Source organism: Tachysurus vachellii, chromosome 11, assembly GCF_030014155.1.
Source record: "Tachysurus vachellii isolate PV-2020 chromosome 11, HZAU_Pvac_v1, whole genome shotgun sequence".
NCBI lineage: Eukaryota > Metazoa > Chordata > Actinopteri > Siluriformes > Bagridae > Tachysurus > Tachysurus vachellii.
In genome coordinates, this window is record NC_083470.1 from 10,070,774 (window position 1) to 10,095,908 (window position 25,135).

The window sequence follows — 25,135 nt, forward strand, 5'->3', positions numbered from 1 at the left end:
AATGCCACATCATACATTTGTGTTCTGTTTGTGGACAAATCTTTTTTTAATATGTGAGGAAAAAGAGATTTAAGAAAAAAACAGGGACTCATTTGCAGTGTGTATATTCAACAAGAGTGTACTTTAAAGGTTTAAAGTTAGAGTTAATGTTCATTCAATAATCAATCAAACGTTGTAATTATAGGAAAATTTCAACTCTATGGTACTCAGATCTAGGCTGTGCTACTGTTAAAATAAAAGTGATGTGAAGAAGAGGATTAATCATGTCACCCTGGTCAGGATGGTTTTTTTTGTATAATTGTGTGTTTTGTTACTAACTTAACATTACCCTTAAAAGTATATCCAACTGCACACTGGATATATGGCATGTGAAAGCTATGTAATCATTGCTGTAATGAAGCTTTCTATAAAAGGTTTATTTTGAATTTACTGAAGTCCCTAGTGTCAGAGATTTAGAACGGTTTAGTTACACTCAGTTGTTCTTAATAACTTGACAAGTTGCCTTAACGTCAAGACAAAACAAAAGTGATGTGTGTCACTGTATAATTAACAAAAACATTGTCACACCTTCCTGTTGTTGATTATCCTGCTATAATATCCTGCCTTGATTCCTTGTTCTAAGTAATCAGCATTATATACCAGGACACATTATTCTTGTGCATGGCTTAAAAATATTAGCACAGAATCTTTGGTTTGGATTTTGATGAAATAAATAAGTCATAGCTGGTTTAAAGGAAATCTAGGCATCCAGAGAGGTGACTATGTCCAGGTGCTTTGTGAGTCAGTGTGTGTGGGACTTGATGCTTTCCTGTACAGGTTCTTGTAGATTTTGCCAAGGCTGTCCTCAAACACTGCTCTGTGGGACTTCCCGGTATATTTGGCAGCTTTGTTGGTCCAGAATGTTCTGTTATCTAAATGAACAGATGGCTCTCCAGGAATAACCCTGCAACATGGAGGCATACGATTTATATTCTGCCTTTAACAGAGTAATTGTGCTTTACTGCAATGATTAAGCAATAACCTTAGACAAGCAGTCAGGTATTGTACTGGGCGATCGATGGTTTATGCCACATTATGGAATTTAACAGACCCAGAATTTTACATTGCCCAGGCTCACTTCTAAAAAGTGTAGCAGAGATTTATTTAATGATCAAAAGTCTTTAGTCTTCCCCCAACTGTTGGTAATGCATTTTCTGAAGGCCTTTTATGGCTGCACCATATATATACATGTATGTATGTATATATTTTTTTTAAGATTAAAGTTGTAGTTTAAATATAAATCAGTTTGTGCAACTCTGCCTGGCTTCTCACTTCGGAAAATGATGCTCTGACAAAATTATGCAGCGACAATGCCACTGTAGAAGTTTTAGCATGTGCCTGTGATCATTGGTGACAAATATCTCACCCATAAGTGTGAATATCATATGTAGAAAAGTGTCAAACTCCACCAAAAGAGTGTACCAAAGTTTTCACACCCTTCAGCTTTCTTTCCACATGTGCATCAATGGCAGTTCTTCTCGTTCATGTTATATAAGAGTGAGCATAAAGCTTATAAAGATATATAAATAAGTAAGAGCTTCTCCAACACATTTCTCTTGTTCAGGCATTGCCAAGTTCTTTGGCTAAGGTTCTACACAACTCTTTAAATCAGATATTAAATGTTCTACATCAGTAAACAGTTCAGTCTAGGACCCTCAGCTTTGAAAAAGCATCAACATCATTAATCACACTAACCAAGACCTCATATATTCTTATAAAAACTGCGTCCTTGTGATTTTGCTGTATGTTTTCTTTACAATTTTTCTCAGAATTGTGCTTTTTATAGTTATTAATCCGGATGGTGGTTTAGACCTGGGTATGCATTACAATGTTAAGGTGAATACAGAATGTTCTATTTAAATGTGAACATGAACAATTCCTCACTGAGTTCAGTGTCACTTCCCCCAAGTGCTCCTGATTCCTGAGTCAGTGTGCCTTTGCTTGGTGACTCAGTCTGGTGTAACACGCTCTACGCATGATAGAGTAAAGAGTTCAATATTTTATGAAACCGTTTTTTTTTTTCATTACAGGTCATATATGTGAAATATACCAGATAGTATGATTATAATCTCTCTGATTTTATTTAAAAGGTTTGACTGTGTGCTGTTCTTGTTATATTTTCTACTAAAAGAGTTTTAGACGGATGTTTTTCTTAATTTGTGACCTATTGAACCAGTAGTGATGTATTTATTATAGAGTCTGCCAAATGTCAAAAATGTAAATGCATAAATTTCTGTTACACGATACAGACTTAAAAGTAAGACACATTTACGTTTGATTTTGTTTCATGGGCGATTTTGAGTACAGATCATTTCAAAAGTCTCCACACATAGGGGAAATGAATACTTCCGAGTAAATTGTCTTCAGTTAGGCCTTTAAGAAAAGATCTTAGCAATTCCTGTGGCTGATCAGGAAGCTGTCGCAAGGTTGAGATGGGCATACAGCTGTATGCATAACACCAGATGTGTTCGTCAAGAGAGCAAGAGTGAGTAAAACGCCTCTGTGTGTTTCTAAAGAAATGCAGAGCATGTTTTTTCAATAAAGTTACATTTTTCTAATGACTGTTAATTTCTCTTATGTGTAACAGATAATATTCTTCAGGCATGACTAAATATTAGACATGATGCAACTTTTTTCTTCTTTGATATTGCTTCTGAAATCTTGGGTATTAGCAGGTATTTATGCTTATCTGAATTTTCTATTTTTAATGAAAGCTTTATACTTTACACTATTTATGAATAACATTTTGCTGTTCTGTATTATAATGTTTTGATTGAAAAATAAATATCAGATGTGCATCTCTTGCATCTAGGTTTCATAAAGAATATCAGAGGCAAAAAATGAAATCATTTCTAATATTTATTAATGCCTAAAGTCTTCCAAAAGTCTCTATACACAAGGGAAACCAACACTTCTGAGCAAATGTAACTTTACTGAAAAAACATCCTCTTGAAGGACAAATCCATAATTAATCTGGAAAGGACATTATTTCCTGTCTAGTGCCACTCAAATGAGGATGGGTTACATTCTGAGTCTGGCTCCTCTCAAGGTTTCTCCTCATGTCGTCTCAGAGAGGTTTTCCTTGCCACCATTATGTTTCTCATTAGAGATAAATAGTAAATTAATTTAATTCTGTTTCTACACTTCTGCATAGCTGCTCTGAGACAGTGTCAAGTGTTAAAAGCGCTATACAAAAAACTTGAATGGAATAACTACTGAGTGTAAATGTATTGTTATACGAAGTATTTTGAGTGATGGCTTGTGTACCTGTCTGCAGGTAGCTGGCTGTGATGCAGTGAGTCATGGCAGGAGGGACCAGGTTCAGTCTGGCCAGATTCCCCTTCTTCACACTGCTCCTCCTGCACGCGCACACAAACACACACACACACACACACACAAAATAATACAACTTCCCTTCCACAGTGGTTTTTTTTTTCTTACTGTTTCCAACACAAAAAATTAGTGCGCTAATTAAATTAAAACAGAAAACATTGTTTTGCATTTCACAATTACACAAAGTAGGCGGTTGTAAAATAAATCCTACTGGTTTTGCATTGAACACATTTACTTGTCTCATTAGCATCTGCAGTGCCTTTAACTCTTATGTTCTGGTGAGGTCACAGTTACCTCAATGATTAAATTGTGAAAATGATCATTTTAAAATAAAATAAAACCTTTTAACCATATTTGTTCCTTTTCTGTTATCCTGAGTTGGTAAACGAATGAGAAACGAGTGCACCTTTAACTCTTTAACTACAACTAAACTGCAACTAAATACAGAAATAACCGTATAATTCCTTAATATACACAAAATAATGGACAATCTATAGCTGTATATGTTCCATATATGCCACTTAACAAATAATACGTATTTTTGGTCAACTGTCAATTAAACAAAAAACTTTTATTAAATAAATGCAAAATAGTTTTTGAGATTCTGGGTAAAAATACAAAATTACATTTACCAATCACCCTTATCCAGAGTGACTTACATTTTATTTCAATTTATACAACTGAGAAATTGAGGGTTAGGGGCCTTGCTCAGGGGCCCAGCAGTGGCACCTTCTTGTGGACCTGGGAATCGAACTCATTACCTTACGATCAGTAATCCAACACCTTAACCACTGAGCTACCACATCCACATAAATGAGAGTATCAGTTACTATATTAATTCATGAGTAAAATGTTATTGTGACATAGTGATCTTTTATCATACTTACAAATGTCAGCTTGCGGGGAGTGGCATGAGTGTGTAAAATCTTCTGAACTCGTCTGTGGATCTCATGTGAAGGACTGGATGGGCTCTGAAACCTGAACAGAAAAGAAACATGCCCAGAATTTTTACTCCTCACTCCCAGGAAAATCAAAGGAGTTTGCATAAAGCAGAATGTTTGCATAAAATGGGGAAAAAACAATGACTCACTTCCACATAATTCTGAAAACATTTATTCAGGTTAATGCCATTTGGTTTTGAAGAGCAATGAATACAAGAAAAATTATCCAGATATTAGTGCAAGTAATTCTCATAATGTCAATTCTCTTTTGTGGCTGTAATGCAATACCATGTTAGAACACTAGTCTGTGCTGTGCCCCTTAGAGTGGAACAAAATAGTTCAAAACACACAACACAAAAACACATCTGCAACACAAAGCCCAACTTAGTAAACATAAGGAAAGTACATGTACACAAAAAAGAAACATTTATCAACATTAAAACTATTATACATTAAAAACCCTACACACAAGTGGGTGAGAGATATTATAAAACATGTAACCTCTCATTTCTGCAAAGTATAAATGAATAAAACAGATTTGTATTTGTTATTTGTAGCGACTTAAAAACATTTCAAAATGTGTTATGAAATAGTTCCACTCTTACACAATTAATATTTAAGAATCAGACCCCTTTACTGTGTATTAAGACAGACAAACAGAAAGAAAGAAAGGCAGAGACAGACAGACAGACAAATGTAAACATAGACAGATGCACAAACAGACAAAGAAAGAGAGAAAGAAAGAAAGGCACAGACAGACAGATAGAACTAGACAAATAAAGAAAAATTACAGAAAGAAATAGACTAAGAAAGATCAAAATACAAGAAAAACAGAAAGCAAGACTTTAGATAAAAATACAAAAATAGAAGAAAGAAAAGAAAGAAAGAAAGAAAAAAGAAAGAAAGAAAGAAAGACTTATGGGAGAGGATGTACAGATGAGAGGTTTTGGTTAATGAACCTAATACGCGCTGTGCTTCAGACGGTTAGCTTGGCCAAATGATTAGCACACGAGAAGCCAACTGCTGCAGTGAGGACAGGCTGAACTTCACAAAGCATCATTTTATTTCCCATCAAAGACGTCCAAAAGACGTGCTCACTCTCTTATTGTCTGAATCTGTCGAGCCGGCCTTAATCTGCAGCCTTCCGACTCTGGTCATGCTTTCAATCTAGACAAAAGTATCATACATTTCCTAATATTTACTCTACAATTTACGCTCCGGTTTAAAATTGTCTATTGATTTAAAATGTTTGCTCCTGTCTCAGCAGGATTTAAAAAAGCAGTAGAGACAGGCAAGCAAACAAACATTTGTCGGTTTAGCAGTCTGTTGTTCAGATCAATGACAAGGTCTCTCAGAATTTATTAAACTCTGCGTCAGGTCAGAAGCATTAGATCTCGCTGAAATACAATCAATAGCCGTTCCCCCTTGTTTTCTCAGGAATATTTGTCTTTTTCTTTTAAGTAATGAACAAACACAAGCGGACATCAGAGTTCATCATTTGAAGACAGAGCAGAAGATTCACCTCACATATGGGCCCAGATTACAATATAGATCGGTCTATTTGTGTTTTTTAAGCTGCACACTTTTTATCAATAGCACACAGTTCGAAATTCATTGGCGAGATACTGTAGGGTCGAACCATTCAGTGTCTCTTATCCAAATGTAACCTAAAGACAGACAGAAACTTAAAGAAGGCAAGCAAGAAAGAAAGAGACAGAAAGATAAAAGACATACAGAAAAAAAAACAAAGACAGACAGAAAGATTAACAGACAAAAAGAAAGCATAAAAAACTATTTGTGCTTATTTTAATCTTTTATACATCTGTTTTAGATCAACTATATATTCCATTATTTATGATAAAGCCAATCAATGAGACTGGAAAAACTGACTGGAATAACAGTTTGTAAATCCGCCATCACCAAATCAGTGAAAAAATTGTGCTATGAAAAAAAAAATCCTTGATTCAGTCCTAAGGAGTATTTTGAGAACTTGTGATCCAGTTTGTATGTGAAGCTGACTTTCCTCTCACCTTTCTCGGAGTGTGGAGCGGCACAGCAAAGGACTGTGGGCCCTGAGGCTCCTAGACACAGGGGTCGACTGATAAGCAGAGTTTTTTCTGTAAGAGCGACTGCTAAGGAATGATGTGGACTTCCCCTCAGGAGATACAGGACACACACGCAGAGAATGACCTCTTACCTGAAAGCATGTAGAGTTTCATTAACATATATAGAGTTACTGTGTGCTTTAATCGGTTCACTGTTTATTGTCAAATCAAATTAAATTTATTTGTCACATACACACAGAGTACGACATGCAGTGAAATGCTTTTTAGGTCTCAAACATAGAAAGGAATGGAATTAAGGATAAAAATAAAACCAAAGGGAGGTAGATAAATAATAAGGATAAACTATATAAAATATATGTGAAAGTGTGATATTGGCAGTTACTCTGTAACTTACTTATATTGTAACTTACTCAAAGAGGTTTGGATCTGAAACGTCCTTAAAGATCAGTAGATAAAATCAAATATGTAAAAGTATATAAAAGCATTGTACAAATAGCAAGTTGTAATAGTGGAAGTGTGTCAAACTCACAGATGTCTGCTGGAAGGAGTTTCTCTTTGGTGAAGACTGTAGAGCTGAAGCTGTTGTTGGAGATTCAATCAGTGAAGAGTTGGGACTACAAGGAACCTGCAAACACAAAATTCAATCAGCTTTCTTTTCACTTCTTAACAAAGACAAGCAATCTCTTGACACACAAGAGCACAAAAAACTGACAGTGGAATTATTTACTCAGTTGAATTTGCCTTCCATTTAAAAATTATTGACTTTTTCTGGAAAGGTTAATGCAAGGAGAAAAACTCTCAGAAAAAGAGTGAGTTCATTTCATGCAGCTGACTCATTTCAGGTGCCTCTGTGCCATTTTACCTGGCAGTTATACTGCAATTAAACAGACACACGATTATCCAGACTTCTATATAAACAAGTTTTCTCACTTTAAAAACACACACACATTTGTTAAATATTCCTTCTTCTTTTTTAATAATCAGTGTTTGACTCTTAAGCTACTTAGGTTAATTGTTGCCCCAGGACGTACTCAGAAAATGCTAGGCACTTTATTTTCAAAGGTTCAAGAATGAAAAATGCCATGTTGATATGACATGTCTTAGATCTGAATCTCGCCTTTCAGAGCATGACAGCTTTGATATTTACACCGTGGTACTTGTTTGTGTAGTGAAAACATTGAAGGAAACAGGAGGGGAGCTTTTCCTGCACTTTGCTCATAAAAGAGGCAGTCGGACCAAGCCGAAAATGTGGCCGAGACCGTAATTTAAATTACTCAGCAGCAGTTTTCTTTAAACCTTTGACAGATTAATCATAAGTTACATTCCTAAATTTTAGTACAACACATAATCAAGGTTACAAGAGGCAAATAAGAAAAGCTAGTGTTTCATAAGTGTCTGTATAAGTACAAAAGTGCATTAAAAAACGGATAAAATTTTAAAAAAGATAAAGATCCTGAAATGAACTTTTCAAAAACTTCCTCACAACAAAAGGTGGCTGAGGGGCAGTGTCTTTCTTAAAGGTGTAGGGTCCGAGCTGGAGGTGGTGGAGGCGCTGTGCGGCATCGTCAGAGAGTTGGCACATCCTACGGTGAGTGTATGGTGATGGGCAGCGGCTTTGTGATGCTACTGTAGGCATCTGGTAGCCACACGGTTCTACTGAAGGTGGCTTTGGCTTTCTTGGTTTTACACAACATGCCTTAGAGGTTGAAGCTCCACGTGGCTAGAAAGGAAAAGAAAAATATTCATTTCGCAACACTTTCAACTGTGCTCTTGGTCTAAAGTTGATATGTCTTATTATTCCATTAGATTATATTGATGCACTCATTCTAATAAGTTGTAGTTCCTACAGTAACAACTCTTTTACAAAGAGTAATGATTTATGGTTTGCATAAAAATGCATAATCATTAAAATAGTAAAGCTTTCTGTAGGTTAATGGAAAGATTTTCCAGTATCAGTGGATATGTTTATCAGTATCAACCAGTATTAATGTGTCCTTCAGATTCCCAGATTCCCTGCTACATAACTACCTAACAGACTGCAATTTCTTTTGCCTTCGAGGCCGAGCAAGGAGTCGAAAAGATAATAGTAATTTACTGGTCTCACAAAGTTATACAACTTTTTTTACAGTTTTTAATTGTGATTCAACAAAATTCTGTAATCTCTGGCATATTTCTGTGGAATGTTATAGAAAATAATCAACTGCAACATTGTAATGGCATCACACCATCCTGTCATTGATTATTTTCTATTTTGATAGCAAACCCCACTGTGTTTCATTCCTTACATTAAGAAAAAACACTCCATTACACTGCCTGTGGAAATTAAACGCTGAAATATGTCAGTAAAATGCCAAAGAGAAATAAAGTTTCTTGTTTTGTAATATTCCCCAAGAGCGCTGTCTGACACTTCTAGGAAATGACATGTTGATAACACACCGAAACACAACATCCAGCTCAATCCAAACACATAAAGCCGAATGTAAACCTTCACTTGCTTCCAATCTCACCTTTACAGGAAAATTACTTCAATAACTAATCTCAGCTAACATAATTCTGAGTTCCAATAACTGGGTTCCTGTGGGCGCTGCTTAGATAAATACGTTTTTAAAAATGTTAATTGCATTTGATGGTCGGTTTCAGACTAATATGATAATGGCATTACATGGATGTAGAAAAAAGAAACAAAGATAATTTAAATGCTAATTGGAACATCCTGGTATATTAAGTCATTTTTAAAAAAGCAGAGAAAAAATAAATCCTGACAGAGATTGCTATTTGAAGAGAACAGATCTAATGGAATTAAAGTCGCCGGTCCCCCGTACACATAGGAATAGGAGCTGTATTCTCCTTTCGTTCTTTCTCGCTTAGTTTTCTCTTCTGTTGGTGGAGGCACAAAGAGCTTGCTTTAAAGCGTGAGTCGTGCTTGTCTGATGTGATTAGTGGCTTTGCTGGTGTTGGTAACAGAAGATAAAGCCGGATGTCCTTGAAACAACAAAGCCAGCACCGAGAGTAGCTTATTAAAGCAGAAACAAGCTCTCTTCAAATGAACTGCATGCAAATCGCAGAAAAAGCCCATTTAAGAGCATGCTATTTCAAGTCCAAATCAGAAGCGTCCACAAAAGCGACACTTGCACAAAAATAGATCTAGAGAATATGACAACAGTCGAACTGGACTAGACAAGAGAATTTAATGGACAGAAAAAGAAAATAGGTGCCTGTTATAATCTTAGTCTATTGTATCGGCAGCATAAGAAGTGTCAGTTTAAAAAAATCTATAAAAAAAAAAACCTAAAAAGCTAGTTGGAAAACGAAATTCCATTTTATCCCTAACAGTCCCTAGTTACAACAGCAAAAGATTCCTGCCAGCCAATCCATTCATATTTACTATTTGTACATCACAATTCCTTTCTGCAGTCTCTACATTCAAGATATGAATCCAGACATTTTTTTCTGGTGGTGTACATAAATGGATATGTACTTCACTCTGATGCCATCTCCTAAAAGCACCGCTCAAGAATACAATGAGAGATACTAATAGCATCATGAACACTACAGAAATATGAAAGATACTATATTGTTTCCATTTGAGACTGTTTTTATACTGTTGTGTTCAATGTGCCTTTCAGGAGACACTGCCACTAAAAACCTAAAGAAGTTAGACCACTTTATAAAACATAACACATGCAATGGGGAGATTCAAAGGCCATATGTCAATGTTGGTCTCATCAATACAGCTCTCTGTAATTATCTTTACAAAAAAAAGGCCCATCCTTAAAAGTGCTTTTAAAATCATTGAGATGCCAAGAGCCAAAGAGATGAAACATATATAGGGGCAGATAATTAGTTGATTGACAGGGCTATTCTATGTGTCGCCATACAATTCTGTAGATGGCTCTTAAAAGCCACTTATCTCTTTTACAATTATATGTTAAATTAAAGAGTTGTAATGACAATTAAAAATATGACCCTTTTGAAAGTTACCTGTTATATACCTGGCTTCTAGTCATGAAAAGACAAAAGTCTCTAACAAGAGAGAGCAAGCATTACCCTGTGGGTCAAATCTGTTCACCTGAACAAGATAGGCTTCTCAGTGAAAGCACCAGAAAGCTGAATATCTGTCTAAAGTCTGAATATTACAAAGTTTGTATACCATGGCAATCCATTTCTGTAACTCCAAGATAGCATATAGTCTCCCTGTCATTCACAGTTAAACTATTCAAATCGGTGGCATTTGTCAATTCAAATTTTATTCATGTGGCACATCTAATAATGGACATTGGCTCTAAGCAGCTTTACAGAAACTTTACAGTTATGTACGCAGTAGAGGGCAGACCGCACTTTTCTTCAAGTATGTTACACTGCCCTTTGATGCAGCAGGAGCAGCAGATGCCACCACCATGTTGTTGATTGTGTTCCTATGCCAGTGTTAAGGTTTGTTGATGAACAAAAATACAAAAAACTTTAATAGACCATTGTATGAATAGGCTATGCAAATATTTCTTATATTTGAGGACTATAAGAATTGTAGATAATCAGCATTGAATAAATCTGGTTTGTCAGCACAATTTCTAATCCCTGCTCAATAACATCAGCATGATACAGGATATAATATTGATTTCCCACATCTAAACAAATTTTGTGCATTGGTACAAGTAAAGAATTCCTTGTTAATTCCATAAATTGTGATATTGTCCATTTTATTAGAGAAGAAAAAAATGAAAAAAAAAAAACAAGACTCACTGAGACAGCTGGTTGGTTACTTTTCATATCGTACTCTTCAATAACAGATGTGGTTGAAAATTCCACTTTGGGTGAAATCCCCTGAGGGAATGAGATGAAAAACAAAAAGAAAGACAGGAAGAAAGAAAATCTGAAACTTTAAAGACAGTCAGCAGAGGAAGATAATGACACTCTTGGCAGATCAATTTACCCAAACAATCTATGTCTTGAAGCAAATAGCAGGAAAATGGCAATGGCTTTTACGATGCGTCATAGATATCACAGCACAGTGAGTGGATGAGATACACACCGGGAACGAGGCAGATTTCTTCATGAGAACTTCTCTGTCTGAACCTGGGGATTGGGGAACCAGGCTTAGGCCTGGATATAGGAAGTCTCTGGTGTTCTCCTCAAATGTGGCCAGAATTTCACCCTCTGTGTCATCAGTCAAGAGAGAGATGCAGTTCCCAGCTTAGTCAAAGTGCTTTTTTGATAGCTTCCTGCTGAAGCTTTCGCAGCAAAAGCAGCCCTTTTATGCACATTTTAATAATTTGGAAATTTATGGTATTTAGGATATGGTCAACATAGTTTCACAAAGGTAGAACTGTAACTAATTCAAAAAGCCCGATATCTTTACAGTGCAGATGAAGACACCATAAAGTAAAAAGCTCATTATCATCAAATTTGTTGCTTATATGGCACCCAAATCGCACTCCTATCGAGTTCCTATACACCATGCTGTTACATGGTACATATGCAGAATTGCTTGCTTAATCAAATTTACTGAATAATAATTAACAAAAAAACAACAACAACAAAAAAAAACAGGAAAAAGCACACACTGTTTTACACCAACAAATGCCTGTATGATTCATGTTAAGCAGTCTGTCTAAAGTCAGGATTAAGCTACAATTCTGATGCGTAGCCGTCAATCAGGAAATAGACGATCTCTACCTGGGGGAACAAGCTGGATGAGCTCCAAACAGGTTGTATCATCTGAAGAGAAAACAAAAGTGTGTATGAGTGTTTATTAGTTTATTGATTTGGTGTATATGAGAAAAAGAAGTGGGAGAACTGAACATGACCCCACATAGCTCTTACTCTGCAGATGATCAGCTATATCACACGGATCAAATGCTCCTGTGAACCTCTGATGATGAGAGAGATTAAGAGACAAAATTCATTCATTCACTCATTCATTCATTTTTGTTTTTCAATTAAACTCACTAAGAGGTTTTGACTTTTGTGGTTTAAACTTCTTTCATTTACATGTTTTTCTATTTTCACACTGGATATTGTTTTTTTTTGTATTACCCAAAATGCTTATAACCACCTGCTGATAGAGGCACCAGGGGGATTTACCCATGCTTCATCTTTACCTCAAGAGAGTTGTGCAGCAGCGCTTTAATCTTTTTGTCTTTCTCTTTTTGACTTTTTGTAGTTCTCACCTTCTCATCTGTACACTCTGCTCAAACAGATCAGGTTCCAAAGCTTCAACTTTCATGTTAATACTACCGAAATGCTGCCATGCTTGTAGATCAAAAACTAGCCAAGCAGGGTCTGTGCCATAGCTCAGTGCAAGCTTCTACACTGGATTTCTCATTAATATGACATAGAACGGCTCGTAAAAATGGTGAGTGATAAAAGAATCTCATGCTATTTTGTAAATCTGACAGTGACTACTTCATGTTTAAGATCTTTGAAACTTAACAAACACCATTGTCACTGTGCATTGTCACGTCACATGAATGTACAGTACATACTATATATCTCCGTTAAACATACAACATCCAAACTGTACACATTAATCATCAGGCATTGTCAGCTTTTAGTAGCCAATAGAATTTACTTAATCCACCTCACCTTAGTAAACACCATGTTTTCATGCAGCAAAAGAGGGAAGGAAGAGGAGACACATTTTGTTTTGTGGTATTGCCCCATCATCCGGACGCTCAAGTACACGTCCTCACGGGATGGTAAAAAGACCCCTGGACAAGTGATCTAAAGAGAGCAATAATTCAAGCAATTACCTCAGTAATGTAGAGTCCACCGTGTCTTAATTGTTTTGAAGTTGAAGTGAATGTGTAGCAAAGCAACATAAAATTTCATCATTAGCAAACGTTCAAATATTTCTAAAGAGCATTACGACATATCTTGGTTAAGATTTTGATTAATATACTTTCTCTTAGTTATTTTTTGTTTCAACGTAATAAATGATTATTATTATCATTATTGTTGTTGTTGTTTCCTAATTTTACACTTCCTTTCTTTGTTAAGTCTTACTGTTCTTTATTGTTTACATTTTGTTTTTCTTTCTGCTTTTGACCTGGGAAGCACTTCAATCAGAATCGGAATCAGAATCAGAAAGAGTTTTTTGCCAGGTATGTTTTCACATATGAGGAAGTTGTTTTAGTGACATTGACAAGACAAGAACACATATATAATATAGACAATAAATATAGATATTATCTCTCTCTCTCTCTCTCTCTCTCTCTCTCTATCTATATCTATATATATATATATATATATATATATATATATACACACACACATACACACACACATACATACATACATATACTGTCAATAAACATAGACAGTTTAAGCTTCATTTTATGTATAAAATGTGCTATACACAATGTATTATTATTAATTATTATTATTATTATTATTATTATTATTATTATTATTATTATAGTGAGTATTCCAGGACCAGGGGTGAGAACCTGTGGTATAGATCAGGGATGGGAGCCCTGATTAGATGTAACATGGTCATCTAGAAAATGCAAAGGAAAAAACGTACTAATAGCCACCTCTTTTTCAAATGATCTGTTTCCACATGAACGTAGAGTTACAATTTTTGTACCTGATCCCTGAAAAAATGACCACAACACACCAAACTGTATAACTAAACACTGTTTGTGTTTCTGACTACTTAGCAACAAAGCTAACGCTACGTTAGCCGACTAGCATTTGCTGCTGTCAGCAAACGAACAACGAACAATAACCCAAAGTGCAAATTCATGTGCGTGTGTGAACTTACAGCGTGTAGTTTTAGTTCTACAGTACATCTGAGAGCTTTTCGTCGTGCTCTTGTTTTAAAAGCTTGTCCTGGCGGTGTCAGTCCTCCCATCTTTACCACTGTGTTGTCATAGCTGCAACGGACGCTGTTTAAAAGTTGCTTGATTTAAACGGGAAGTCGGTCACGTGACCTCTATTTGCCCTTCATTTGTAATGATGGGAGTTCCTTCTGTTTTCAGTCAGATGATGTAGCTCATGTGTGCAATGTTGTATATGGACAAAACTATCTGCCCACTGCAATCTAACAGTATTGACACGGAGTTAAATGAGAATTCCGGTATATAAGGTCTATCTTTGCTGTTATAACACACTGGAAGGATTTCTACTAAATTATGGAGTGTGGCTGTGCTGATTTGTGCTCATTCACACACATTGAGGTGTGTTTCAGTTCATCCTATGATCTGTGATGTTGAGATCAGGGATTGGGATGTTCAAGTTCCATCTCATCAACCTTGTCTTTGTGGATCTGGCTTTGTTCACATAAATAGCATTGTCATGATAATGTATAAAAGCAATAGGCCCTTTGTTCCAATGAATGGAAAACTTAATGCTACAGCATACATAGGCATCCCAAACAATTGTGTGCTTACAGCTTTGTGGCAACCGTGAAGATCCATGCATGGGTCAGATATTTGCATACCTTTGGTTATGTAGTGTATAAAGACAGCTCACCAACAAGAGTTCCCAAATAGTTCTTTCCTTTTTTTTTTTAAAACTAAACCAGGCAAAGTTTGCGATATTATGAACGGTAATTGTTCTTCTTGCCTAACTACAGCTAAACTGATTTAATGAAAACTTACTTTGCTTTCTAATTAAGAGTCTAAATGAACATTAATTAACATTACATTGTATGCAATTAATTTAAATAACCGTTAATTTTGCAAGGACATTAAGAATATTTACCACCTTTAATTCTGATAAATGATCACCTACCCAAATATTCTGTCTACATGGATTCAGAGCCTATATCTCAAAAAGCAGCAGTGCAGCCCTCAAACACACAGCTGAGAGTCAAACACACATCTCACCATTCTAATAAACAGCTCAGATGTTGAAAAGAGAGGTTTAATTGCATTTTGATTACATTATATTACTATGTTTTATTATTTTATTATATGTTAGTTATTAAGTAATGACTTCCTACATCTAAAAAGAAGGAAAAGGTTTTGTGATTTTACAAAACCAGGTTACTGTAAAGGTTTCACTTGTGTCATGTGATTTCATTGGCCCTAGGGTTATTTAAATTGGAATTCACTATTAAACCTGTCATAAATCTATACTTACCCAATTTACAAATGCAATGTAAGGATAGATTAGACTCATGTTGAATAAACAGGCCAATATCAGTATGAATATTTTACATTTTTATTCAAGTTGCTTTAGATACTTTCTTTTAATTTGGAATAGTCCTCTAGTTAATCCTGATTCCAAATAACTAACTCCAAACCTACAGTATGTCTTTCCCTAATTCTATATCAACCTTTTCAGACCTTTTTCCTACTGTATACTGTATGGCAGCAAACTGAGACATGATTAGTTAGACAATACAGAAGCATGTTGAAATAGTCGTGAAGTGTTGTGTGTATACAGCAGATCTGATGAGAAATTGCTTAGTAGTACAATACTCTGTAGAATGTGACTCTGGCATGGAGAAGGTGAGTTACATAAGCAGTGTGTGCCTTGGGTCAGTTTGGCCATTTAGTTTGCACTATGTGTGGAATTGTGAGTATGTTCAAAACCATATGGACTTTGTTTTATTGTGTTGACTGTGGAGGCTTCTGCTCCAGAAATCTGCTGGAAAGTTCACAAGGCCAGGGATATTGTGTTTAAAAATAGAGCAACGCAATGTAGAAAATGGGGAAATATTATCATTTCACAGCTGCATAAGGACAATTAGGCCATGATGTGCCTGGTTTACTGATGCAAGAAAAAGGGAGTAATGGTTTGAGACACAGGTAAAAAATGACAGCACAGTGGGGAGGTGAGATATTCTGTGTAATGTGTGTCTGTGTGTGTGTGTGTGTGTGTGTGTGTGTGCAAGAATCTGTAGATGGATGTGTTTTCTCATTTGCATTAGCTCTCTCCATCTTCTCGTCTACCATGTAAAATGCAAGTCATTTGTTTATGCTAGTTCTGACTGATTGCCTCACTTATTCCAAATGACTGGTCTGAAAAATACACGCTGCTCTTCATGGCACTGTTGACTGCTAACGTGAGCCATCCTCCCTCTGCCTGTGTCTGAGAGAATGAAAGTGGGAAACAAAGACTATAGGAGACTGTATTCACTTTGCATATTAGACAATAAGAAATTCTAACATTTAATAAAAAAAAATCTACATTTTAACTCAGATCTACTCATAAGATTACATTAGAAAAAAAAAAAACTTCATTCTTTTTTAATGTTTAAAATCTTTAAATAAGCATAAATAAAATGACTGCTCTCTGAATATTGTAATTTTTTTTTATTCATAACAAAATGTTGTCATGAAAATGTCAAACCTCACGCAGGGGAATAGTCTTTGTTTAGGTGAACTCAGTCGTGAATTGTTTTAATGGTTTTTCACACAAAATAGCAGAGAGAATGTTGCACGAAAGAACACAGTAGTTGGCATTGCCTATTTTTGTACTATTTTTTGCAAAATATTGAATTCTTTTGTGATCATTGAAACAGAATCTATGGACAGATTTCTCCAGATCTGTGGCTTTGTCTGTTCCAGTGCCAATGCTACGTACTGTAATAATACTGTGGAAGCTAAAAGGCAGTGTGTTAATAGTTCATAATGAATTTCAAAAAAAAATATGCTTTCTAATTGAGATATAAAATGAAATAAAATCAGAGTAATTACAATGAAATGCAAATTAAAAAAGAAAATGCTGTGTGCATTGAATACAATTCTCATATACAATAATCACCTTCCACTTTTAACAACATTTTTTTCTTTACGCACTCAGACACAAATCAGAAAGTAAACTATAATATAACAACTACGATATAACGCATGCTATCACTTTAGAGAAAGTGATTTTCAGTGAAAAGACAACACCAGAACCACAGGAAACATGCTGCTGGTATTTCCAAAAGAAAAGAAGAAACCAAATGAAAACAAATAGCTGACTTTACAACAAGCAATACCATAGCATTGTGTAGTGCAGTACACTGATGATAATAGCTGAGTTATTGTGTAGCCCAGTAACTGATTGTAAATTAAATCCTCTCTCTTCAGTGCCAAGGAAGCACTGAGTAATCATGATTGGGAACTTGTTTGACATTTTGCTTCATTATTCTCGGACTCCTTGGAATCTTCTCTCATTTTTCTCCCAATTTTGATTCTTTCCTTTCCGAGTGTTACTTCCCTGGTGACCAGCAGCTGCAGCATTCAGACTGACATCAGAAACAAAATAATGGGTTTTCAAAGAACAATGTGATAATATTTGCAACAAAAAGTTTGTTTTTAGCTATTATTAAATGTCAGTTTCACGTGAGAGTATTTAAACTGCAGTTTTGACTAAAAAGTTCTAGTCTGGAAAATTTTTATTTAAATTAATTGGGATTAAGAGCTGGAGGGACTTCAGTTATCATTAATCTATCATATCATTCATTAATCTTAAAGGTTGCTATGTTATAAATGCAGTAATCCACATGCAAAATACAAGAGGTTTGTTAATTGTTTATTTACATTCCCCTAGATTCTCAGTCATTAAAAGTACTCTCACCATTAATATAAAGAACTACACAAAACCGTCTTTAAAATGGTACAAAATCACTTCAGTTCTTTGGTTGGGGTAAAATAGGATTTGACATAAGCATCCTAATTGGTAGTTTGGTAAATCGTTACCTCTGCCAAACATAGTCCTCTCCTAAAAATAAGCTGAAAAGTCATTAAAACAATTTTTGGTGGTTCCTAAAACAATATGTCTATAAGGATGTTTTCCAAAATTTTCTTCTGAAACAAGCAACAGGTAAAACACAAAATCATATCAGAAATGAACATTCTAGAAAATACAAACCTGCTTAATGGACCTGGACCTGTTAGTTTATTCTCATCAATCAGATTGTTTAGTTTGTAATAATCCAAAAAGGTCCGAGCCACATTTTTACCCAGCTTCATATCTGCATGTGCCTGTTAAGGTACTCAACTTCTGCAATGTCTTCACCGGCATAATAACACTGAGAGTAGCTTCTCAACATGTATTATATAATTACCTTATTATTTTCTGACAACAAAAAATTAAGCTTAAACTCATTTACCATGCTCAGATATTGGCTGCAATCTTGAATGTTGCCACTGTCATGCAGTGGAGAAAATCTGTTTAGCTTTGACATTTAAAAGTGAAATCTCCTTAGGCTTAATTCTTTGTATGTTGAAAGACTACATAAATCTATCGCTTTGCCTCCGAGGCCCTGACAATCTTACGATGCAGACTTCCTCTGCTCCTATAAATCTCTGCTTTGACGTGCTGCCATTAATTGAAATAAAAAAATATATATAAACAAAAGCCCAATTTTCAGCCTTCCAGAACAAAAATAAATAGCTGGCTAATACCCAGCAGAGCAACGCACCGAGTAAAGAGCCAGAACTGCTCAGGCAGCGCTTGGCTGCTAGGAAGCGTAAATCAAGCGTGTTTCCGTAAGCCATGAGGGGAAAAAAATGCAGTTATTCACAGCCAGGGCTTTATTTAAATTCATACAACTGCTACAACTACTCTGCAAGACTTCCTATATTCCGCCGCCACCATGACCACATTACAGAACACATCCATTACCCAAAGCACTACATCATAATGTTGGGAGGCCTTTTACGAGGCGGCTGCATGGATGCCAATCTATTGTGCTAAAAGGCAAGCAGAGAACCATTATGAGATAAAACAACAGAAAATCTCCTGATCTTTCTCTCTTTCTCTCATGGTCAATGACATGGCAAAGAGGTGAAGCTCTTAAAAATTTTAGAGTAGATGAAAATTGAATAGTGTGTATTTCTATTTCTATTATATCCAACAGTTTCACATGAAGGAAAGACTGTTGGCACCTGATTAAATATGATTTCTATTACTTATTATTTTTATAATCAAGCAGATGGGACTCAACTGACATGTAACAAAATGTTATTTGCCAAATAAGAAATAACTGGGATGAAAAGTAGACTTAAAAAAGAAGTAGATCATTTATTAAAATATGTAGCAGTCTATCTCCTGTCCGTTGTGTTTACTACTCTGAGATGCTTTTCTGAGAACAGACAAAGATGATAAATTGAGATAAACATGTAATGTTTCACCTTCACATGTCAGATGGTTGTTGATGTCCAGATATGACATGCCAGACTGCCAAAGTTATCTGATTAATACAAAACCTCTAAAAGAAAGAACAAGGTAAAACATCCTTTTAACTGCTTCTTCCTTATTTTATTTCTGCCAGCATATAAATTGTTCAGTCCACCAGACATGGCTAAAACCTTATTATGCCATTATCCCAACTGTAAATGTGAAAATCGTTCTTGCTTTGCATTTGTCCATTTGTTTTACACCAAGCATCATAATATAATTATGTAGTGCCATTGACCATTGTTTTCCAGCCCATGTTTAAAAATCTGGACATGCATGGTGTGCATGTGGAATAGGCACACGCAACCTTGCACGATATCTCTCTTGCCAAATAGGAAAGTGAAGATTAAATGATATCACGTTCCTCTCTGATTTACTATGCAGCACTGTATTATTCATGATCATGAGGATTTCTAAACATAATATAACAATTTATCAGCTAAATAAAAAATTATGGAAAACAAGGTTGCTCATCCCCTTGATTACCAGAGAGAGCTTGGCATCTGTCTTTGATCTACACCATTTTGGCTCTGAGAGGCAGCAGTTTCTTCATCTTTCCCTTGCTCGCTGTAGCCCAGACAGCCACTGCGGTGTGTGGCATCATCCTGGGCTCCATCCTTCATCCAGTGGGCTGATGGGAATTCTCTCCAGGACTCAGATGCCTGTCTTCGTAGCCCATCTGTCCAGGAACACAACCTCTGCAGCCCTCCAAAAACAACAAGCGCTATTTTTGGGTGCCAGAAAAAAAGAAGGCCATGACATCACATGGTCTGGAATCTTGCCTGATGAACTTAGACATATATATGAATTCAGGATAAAAAATGAGACTCAAATTTGTATCATGTCTTGGTCTGGCTTTAGTTTTATGCTGCCTGGGAACAGTATCAAAAAGCTACGCCAAAGCCTTCCCAAAATCTCCATTATCCTTGGCATTTTTTCACTGTGACCTCAGAAAAAGTTTTGTGTTTCCCCTTGATCAACAGAAACTCCAGCAATCTGTGTTTGTGTGTGTATGCCTGCTCTCAGCGGTGACAGAAATAGCCCAGGAGCCTGCCGTGTGCAGATGGCCTCTCAGCTTGTGATGTCACATCATGCACATCCGTACCAGGACTTGGGTGATGGACGGCCCAATGAGGAAGATAAGAAGACTTCATCAGCATCACAGCTGCAATCAAGACCCTCCTGAGCTCTGACTGGCTACTGGAAGTGGGCCAGTGGCAACCTGGGCCATGCCAATGGGGCAGCAGCAGTTGAGAAGTCACGAAGCTGTGTAAGTTTCCAAAATATTCACTGTCCCGGCAGGACACAAGGTGAGAGGTGTTGCATAATCACAGAACAGGATGGTTAGGCTTGTTGGCATGGGTCTAAAAATGTGCACAGTAGAGAGGAGGATTGTGCGTCATCGAGTAGCCCTGGGAATCACCTTTAACAAACAGGCCAGAGAAGGGCAAAGATCTTGTTTGTGACAGGGAGGGAAAGATATGATGGATGACAAAAGGTAGCATGTGTTTATAACAAAAGGATAAAGATCTGCATTGTGAGCATGGGCTTCTATTCATAGAAGTTATCTGGAGAGATACGCCAAGGGGACCATGTCTTTAGTAATTCATTTATGCAGTTAAAAATACCTCGGGTTCTTCTCTATGTCACATGAATACAAATTAAAATGACACTGTTTTGAAAACAGCACAATGTGCTTTCTAGTATATTGTAATATAATCAAATTTCAGCTGCCAGTTCTTTTGACTGGATGGCTATTCTATGATGAAAGACAAATGTGCAGAATAGCAGTAAAGCTCCTGATGTCATTCATAATCAATGGGGTTCTTAAAATTATGTACACACTCTTCCTAAATCGATTTGGCATCTTTGTTGAAACTCAGGGATGCACCACCAGTGGGGCTGATGAGACGTGAGGGAGACATGGTTGGTAAATGATTTGTTTGCCGGGGTGTTTTTCTGCACCAACCTACCATACAAACAGACGGACAATGATGCCCCAATGACAAGGAACAAGACACCATGGTCTTTAACCGACCGTTGGCTAACAAGCAGACAAATTAAGGCAATCAGCACCATCAATACAGCAGAGTGACAGGCTTGTCACCAGGGTGTCACAAATAGCCAATTAACAATGCTAATTAAAACAGCAAACAGGAGGACACAAAGGGAGCCTGCATTGTCCCCCTGCAGCTCCTATTCACAGCCTTATGTGCCTCTCTAATGCAGGACAAATGAGTGCTCTTCAGCACCGAAGGTATTCATTTGGATGTGTTTGCATTTCATAACTAATTTCATTGGCTAGATGTTTGGAGTTTGTCTGTTCACCTACATATTAATGGAAACCTATGTACATATCTGTTCACATGAACAGACACATTATTTTAGCTACAAAGAGTGGGTGTTGTAGTGTTAATAGAGATGAGGTGGCTGCAGGGCTGCAGAGGTTGCACTCAGTGGCTGAGATGAGCACTCTGTGTAGCATCCAGTCTGGAAGTGAAGCTGCCATGGCATGATTGGCTGCAGACCACAACACACAGACACTGCACAATCATGTCCATTTCATGCCATAAAGTTCTCAAAGGGCAGAAAACTGGCGTATCTGATGACCCTTTCACAAATAAAAAGCCTGAAAGCCAGAGGGGAGGGAGAGTGAGGGGAGAGAGACAGAAAGAGAAATGAGGACAAGAGAGAATCCCATCAGTTTTTCATGGACCATAAAGGCCATTAGAAGTTTGGAGAAGTTAACTCCTATAGTTAACTCCTAAACTGTGACAACAACAAATAGAATACTTTAAAGCATGGACTGTGCACAACTACATGAAATCCATCATGTTTGCATTCATATATTTATATGTGAGATGGGTCTTTGATTTGTTACTCATGCTAACAATGCTCACTGTCATGAACAAGCATGTCTTGCATCATGTATTGAAACTCTGTGTTTGCAGGGTCTGAGTGCTCTTTAGAACGTGCCAGTCAGGTGTCATTGTCAGACTGATCCTTTAGCTTGCAGACAGCTGTCAGCATGTGGAGCAGCCAGACTGTCTTCTCCAAAAGCTGTGATTGATGTGGAAACCAGCAGGAACCACCAAGCTGTCTGCTTTCACACTCTGTTCGGCCTTTATCAATTTCTAAGTACGGCCTGTCCTCAGGACAGCAGTGCAACATTTAAGCAAGGTGACTTCGGAGCTGGCCATTTGACGTGGCTGATCGGTGCTTGCTTGAGCGGGACACTTATTTCCGAAGGCTAGAGATAACAGCTCTCTCAGTAGCCATCTGCAGCCTACAAGACAGTAGAAAATGTCATGATCGGTAAAGCAGTGAACCTCCTCTCCCTCCACACTGACAGGACGAAGGAAAGAACCTATTAACTTGTCAGACCATAAAGGGCAACAGAGTCCATTTTGAATTACTAAGTTTTAAATAGGCTTTTCTGGAAAATGTTCACAGTAATGTGTTCTTAACTCTCAGCCGTAAACACGGTACCACCTTTAAACAAAATGCTAACCTATCTTTAATTCAACCTGCCTCTGGTGATGAAACTGTGCATCCTTAACCAAACTCTAGGACATGATGCAGAGAGTTGTTTCTATAGGAGTTAACTTTGCTGAAAAACAAGGCGAGGTATTAAAAAAACTTACAGAGGAAACTCTCTCTATAATGTGCCCAGCTGAGTCTTGAATGAGCTCCCAGATTCTCTCAGCTATCACCTGTCTCTAAAGCACTAATGATGGTCTGGCATCACAGTTTGCCACCCACCTTTTCAAAATAAGTTTCACAACAGCCCAACTCTGAAAAAAAAACATGATGCTTTGAAGCTTCCAAGGTATTATCTGTGACCAATTAAGCTGTTGTTTGGTGGGAGGCATGTGGAATATGACAGGAAATTGTATCCATTCCAGACGGCAAAAGCCTTGCTTACAATAAACCGGTCTCATGAAAAGAATGTGCCATTAAATTGATCTTTATAATTACAACCATGGCTGCTCCAAAGGTTTCATTAATCAGGCCTCATCACTCCAAAAGGTCATTCCAATCATACGGTCTCTGTTCTTTATCATTGTTCTGGGCCCGAGAGGACCTATAAGCACCAGTATCAATTGTTGAAGATGCTGCCTTGCCAGCAGGGACATTAGTAAGCCTATGATGCATAAGGGACATTTGACAAGCATAAGAATTCAAGTGCTAATGTGAAAAATGCAACATTAGTTTCACAGTATGAAACATTAAAGGTGCTGAAATACATCACACACTGCTTCTCCGTGTCCATAACGTGTTTTATCTGCACCCTGAGATAAAACACGGTATATGGTATGGTATATTGTATATACTGTATACATGCAATTTATATGTGATAAGCATGTATTAAGCTATGAGGTGTGAGTTCATATCGGTACAGGTAATTACACTGGTGTCACTGTCACCTCCTCCCTTGTTTTTCCACTCTGAAGTCCCGCTTGTAAAAGGTTTTTGTTGGTGATTTGCACGCTACACAGACCTGCTTGCCAGCCCATAAGAAAGGCACGTCAGATTCTGCTGACCTCAATGACCCCAATCTTTGCACTACATACCATGCCAACTGCCCTCTGTCTAATTGGGGCTGCACTACAACCCATCTACTCGCGCACACCTGCACACGCCCACACAAACTCATACTCTCTGGAGTCCTCGTGTCATTGGTTCAGCTTGTGTGTAACCTTCAGCAGGGGGTACCCCTTATTCATGCTCCACGCCACACCAGCCCTAAGGTATAATCACTGTTAAAAAGATGCACCATTAAGTGGTTATCATCCTGTGTTTGTTTGTGTACACAGCATTAATCTGCAAGCACTAACATTAGCACCCCATTTCATTCTGCCCATGCTCATTCCACTGAGAGGCAAAGTCAGGATCAGTTTCAAGGAGAATGGCATCACGGGGTAAGTTATGACTCTTTCCAGCTCTCTGTAAATTGCCTCTTTTTTCCCAGGCATCTTCTCGCTGTCACGGGCAAAATAATCTACAATGCTGTTGAGTAATTCTACATGGATGGGTTTCTTATTACTGAATGCTATCCAACTAGGCCTTGGAGTTGACAGTTCAGTGGAGCAGAGGACAGGCAGCAGGGGGAAAATGTAGAGAAAGGGGAAAAGTTACAGCATCAGTCAGAGGCTTTACGGCCCCTTCTGATATGAACAGCGGATAAATAAAGAAAGAATTGCAAGAGCGGCCAGCAAATGGGAGACGGCTGGCAGATGGGTGCGTGACAGAGTGATACAAGCAAGAGACATTTTTAGAGATAGAGAGGAAGAGACACAGTCATACACTTTAATACGTATATACAGTGTAGCCTTTTCCCAGCACTAGAGGGCACTTAGGTTACACACATAGTTCCTGACTTTATGCCATAAAGGTTTTCATCTCTGAACTCAAGTCCTTCTTTCACCTTGTAATTCAGCTACACAATAAGTCTGAACACAGTTTCATAAAAATACCAGTATGCCAAAAGATTCAGCAAATGATATAATCTTGGAAATAAATGCTATACCAATGTGCCCTAAAAGGTCAAGAAAATTCAGTCTTTCATATTTAGTAACTGATTAATCCTGATCAGGGTCATGGTGGAGTTAAAGCCTCTATTGTAAGACAGGGGTA

General features: G+C 37.1%; 2 protein-coding genes across 2 annotated transcripts in view; both read right to left on the reverse strand.

Moving 5' to 3' along the window:
• Positions 1–91: 91 nt before the first annotated feature.
• Positions 92–14,285, reverse strand: spata6 (spermatogenesis associated 6). The gene is made up of 12 exons (XM_060882423.1): positions 14,142–14,285; positions 12,962–13,099; positions 12,200–12,248; positions 12,053–12,094; positions 11,409–11,533; positions 11,120–11,200; positions 7,863–8,099; positions 6,909–7,004; positions 6,344–6,510; positions 4,260–4,350; positions 3,307–3,398; positions 92–943 (listed from the first exon to the last, which is right to left on the reverse strand). Exons 1-12 carry the CDS (start codon positions 14,229–14,231, stop codon positions 760–762), a joined length of 1,392 nt encoding a protein of 463 aa, XP_060738406.1. The 5' UTR covers positions 14,232–14,285; the 3' UTR covers positions 92–759.
• A 2,353-nt stretch (positions 14,286–16,638) lies between these two features.
• The window catches only part of agbl4 (AGBL carboxypeptidase 4), a 282,596-nt gene continuing 274,099 nt past the window's right edge, over positions 16,639–25,135 (reverse strand). Inside the window, exons 12-13 of the mRNA XM_060882422.1 lie at positions 18,188–18,290; positions 16,639–17,561 (exon numbers count right to left, since the gene is read on the reverse strand). Coding sequence (XP_060738405.1) covers positions 17,459–17,561; positions 18,188–18,290 — 206 coding nt within the window. The 3' untranslated portion in view covers positions 16,639–17,458. The remainder of the gene's footprint in view (positions 17,562–18,187; positions 18,291–25,135) is intronic.

Excerpts from the sequence above, each read along its gene's own strand:
- spata6 (XM_060882423.1), bottom strand. The coding sequence starts at position 14,231 with ATGGGAGGACTGACACCGCCAGGACAAGCTTTTAAAACAAGAGCACGA. Across the intron at positions 11,534-12,052 it reads CATCCAGCTTGTTCCCCCAG|AGGGTGAAATTCTGGCCACA; the intron begins GTAGAGATCGTC and ends CTGATGACACAG. Across the intron at positions 11,201-11,408 it reads AGAAATCTGCCTCGTTCCCG|GGGATTTCACCCAAAGTGGA; the intron begins GTGTGTATCTCA and ends TCATTCCCTCAG.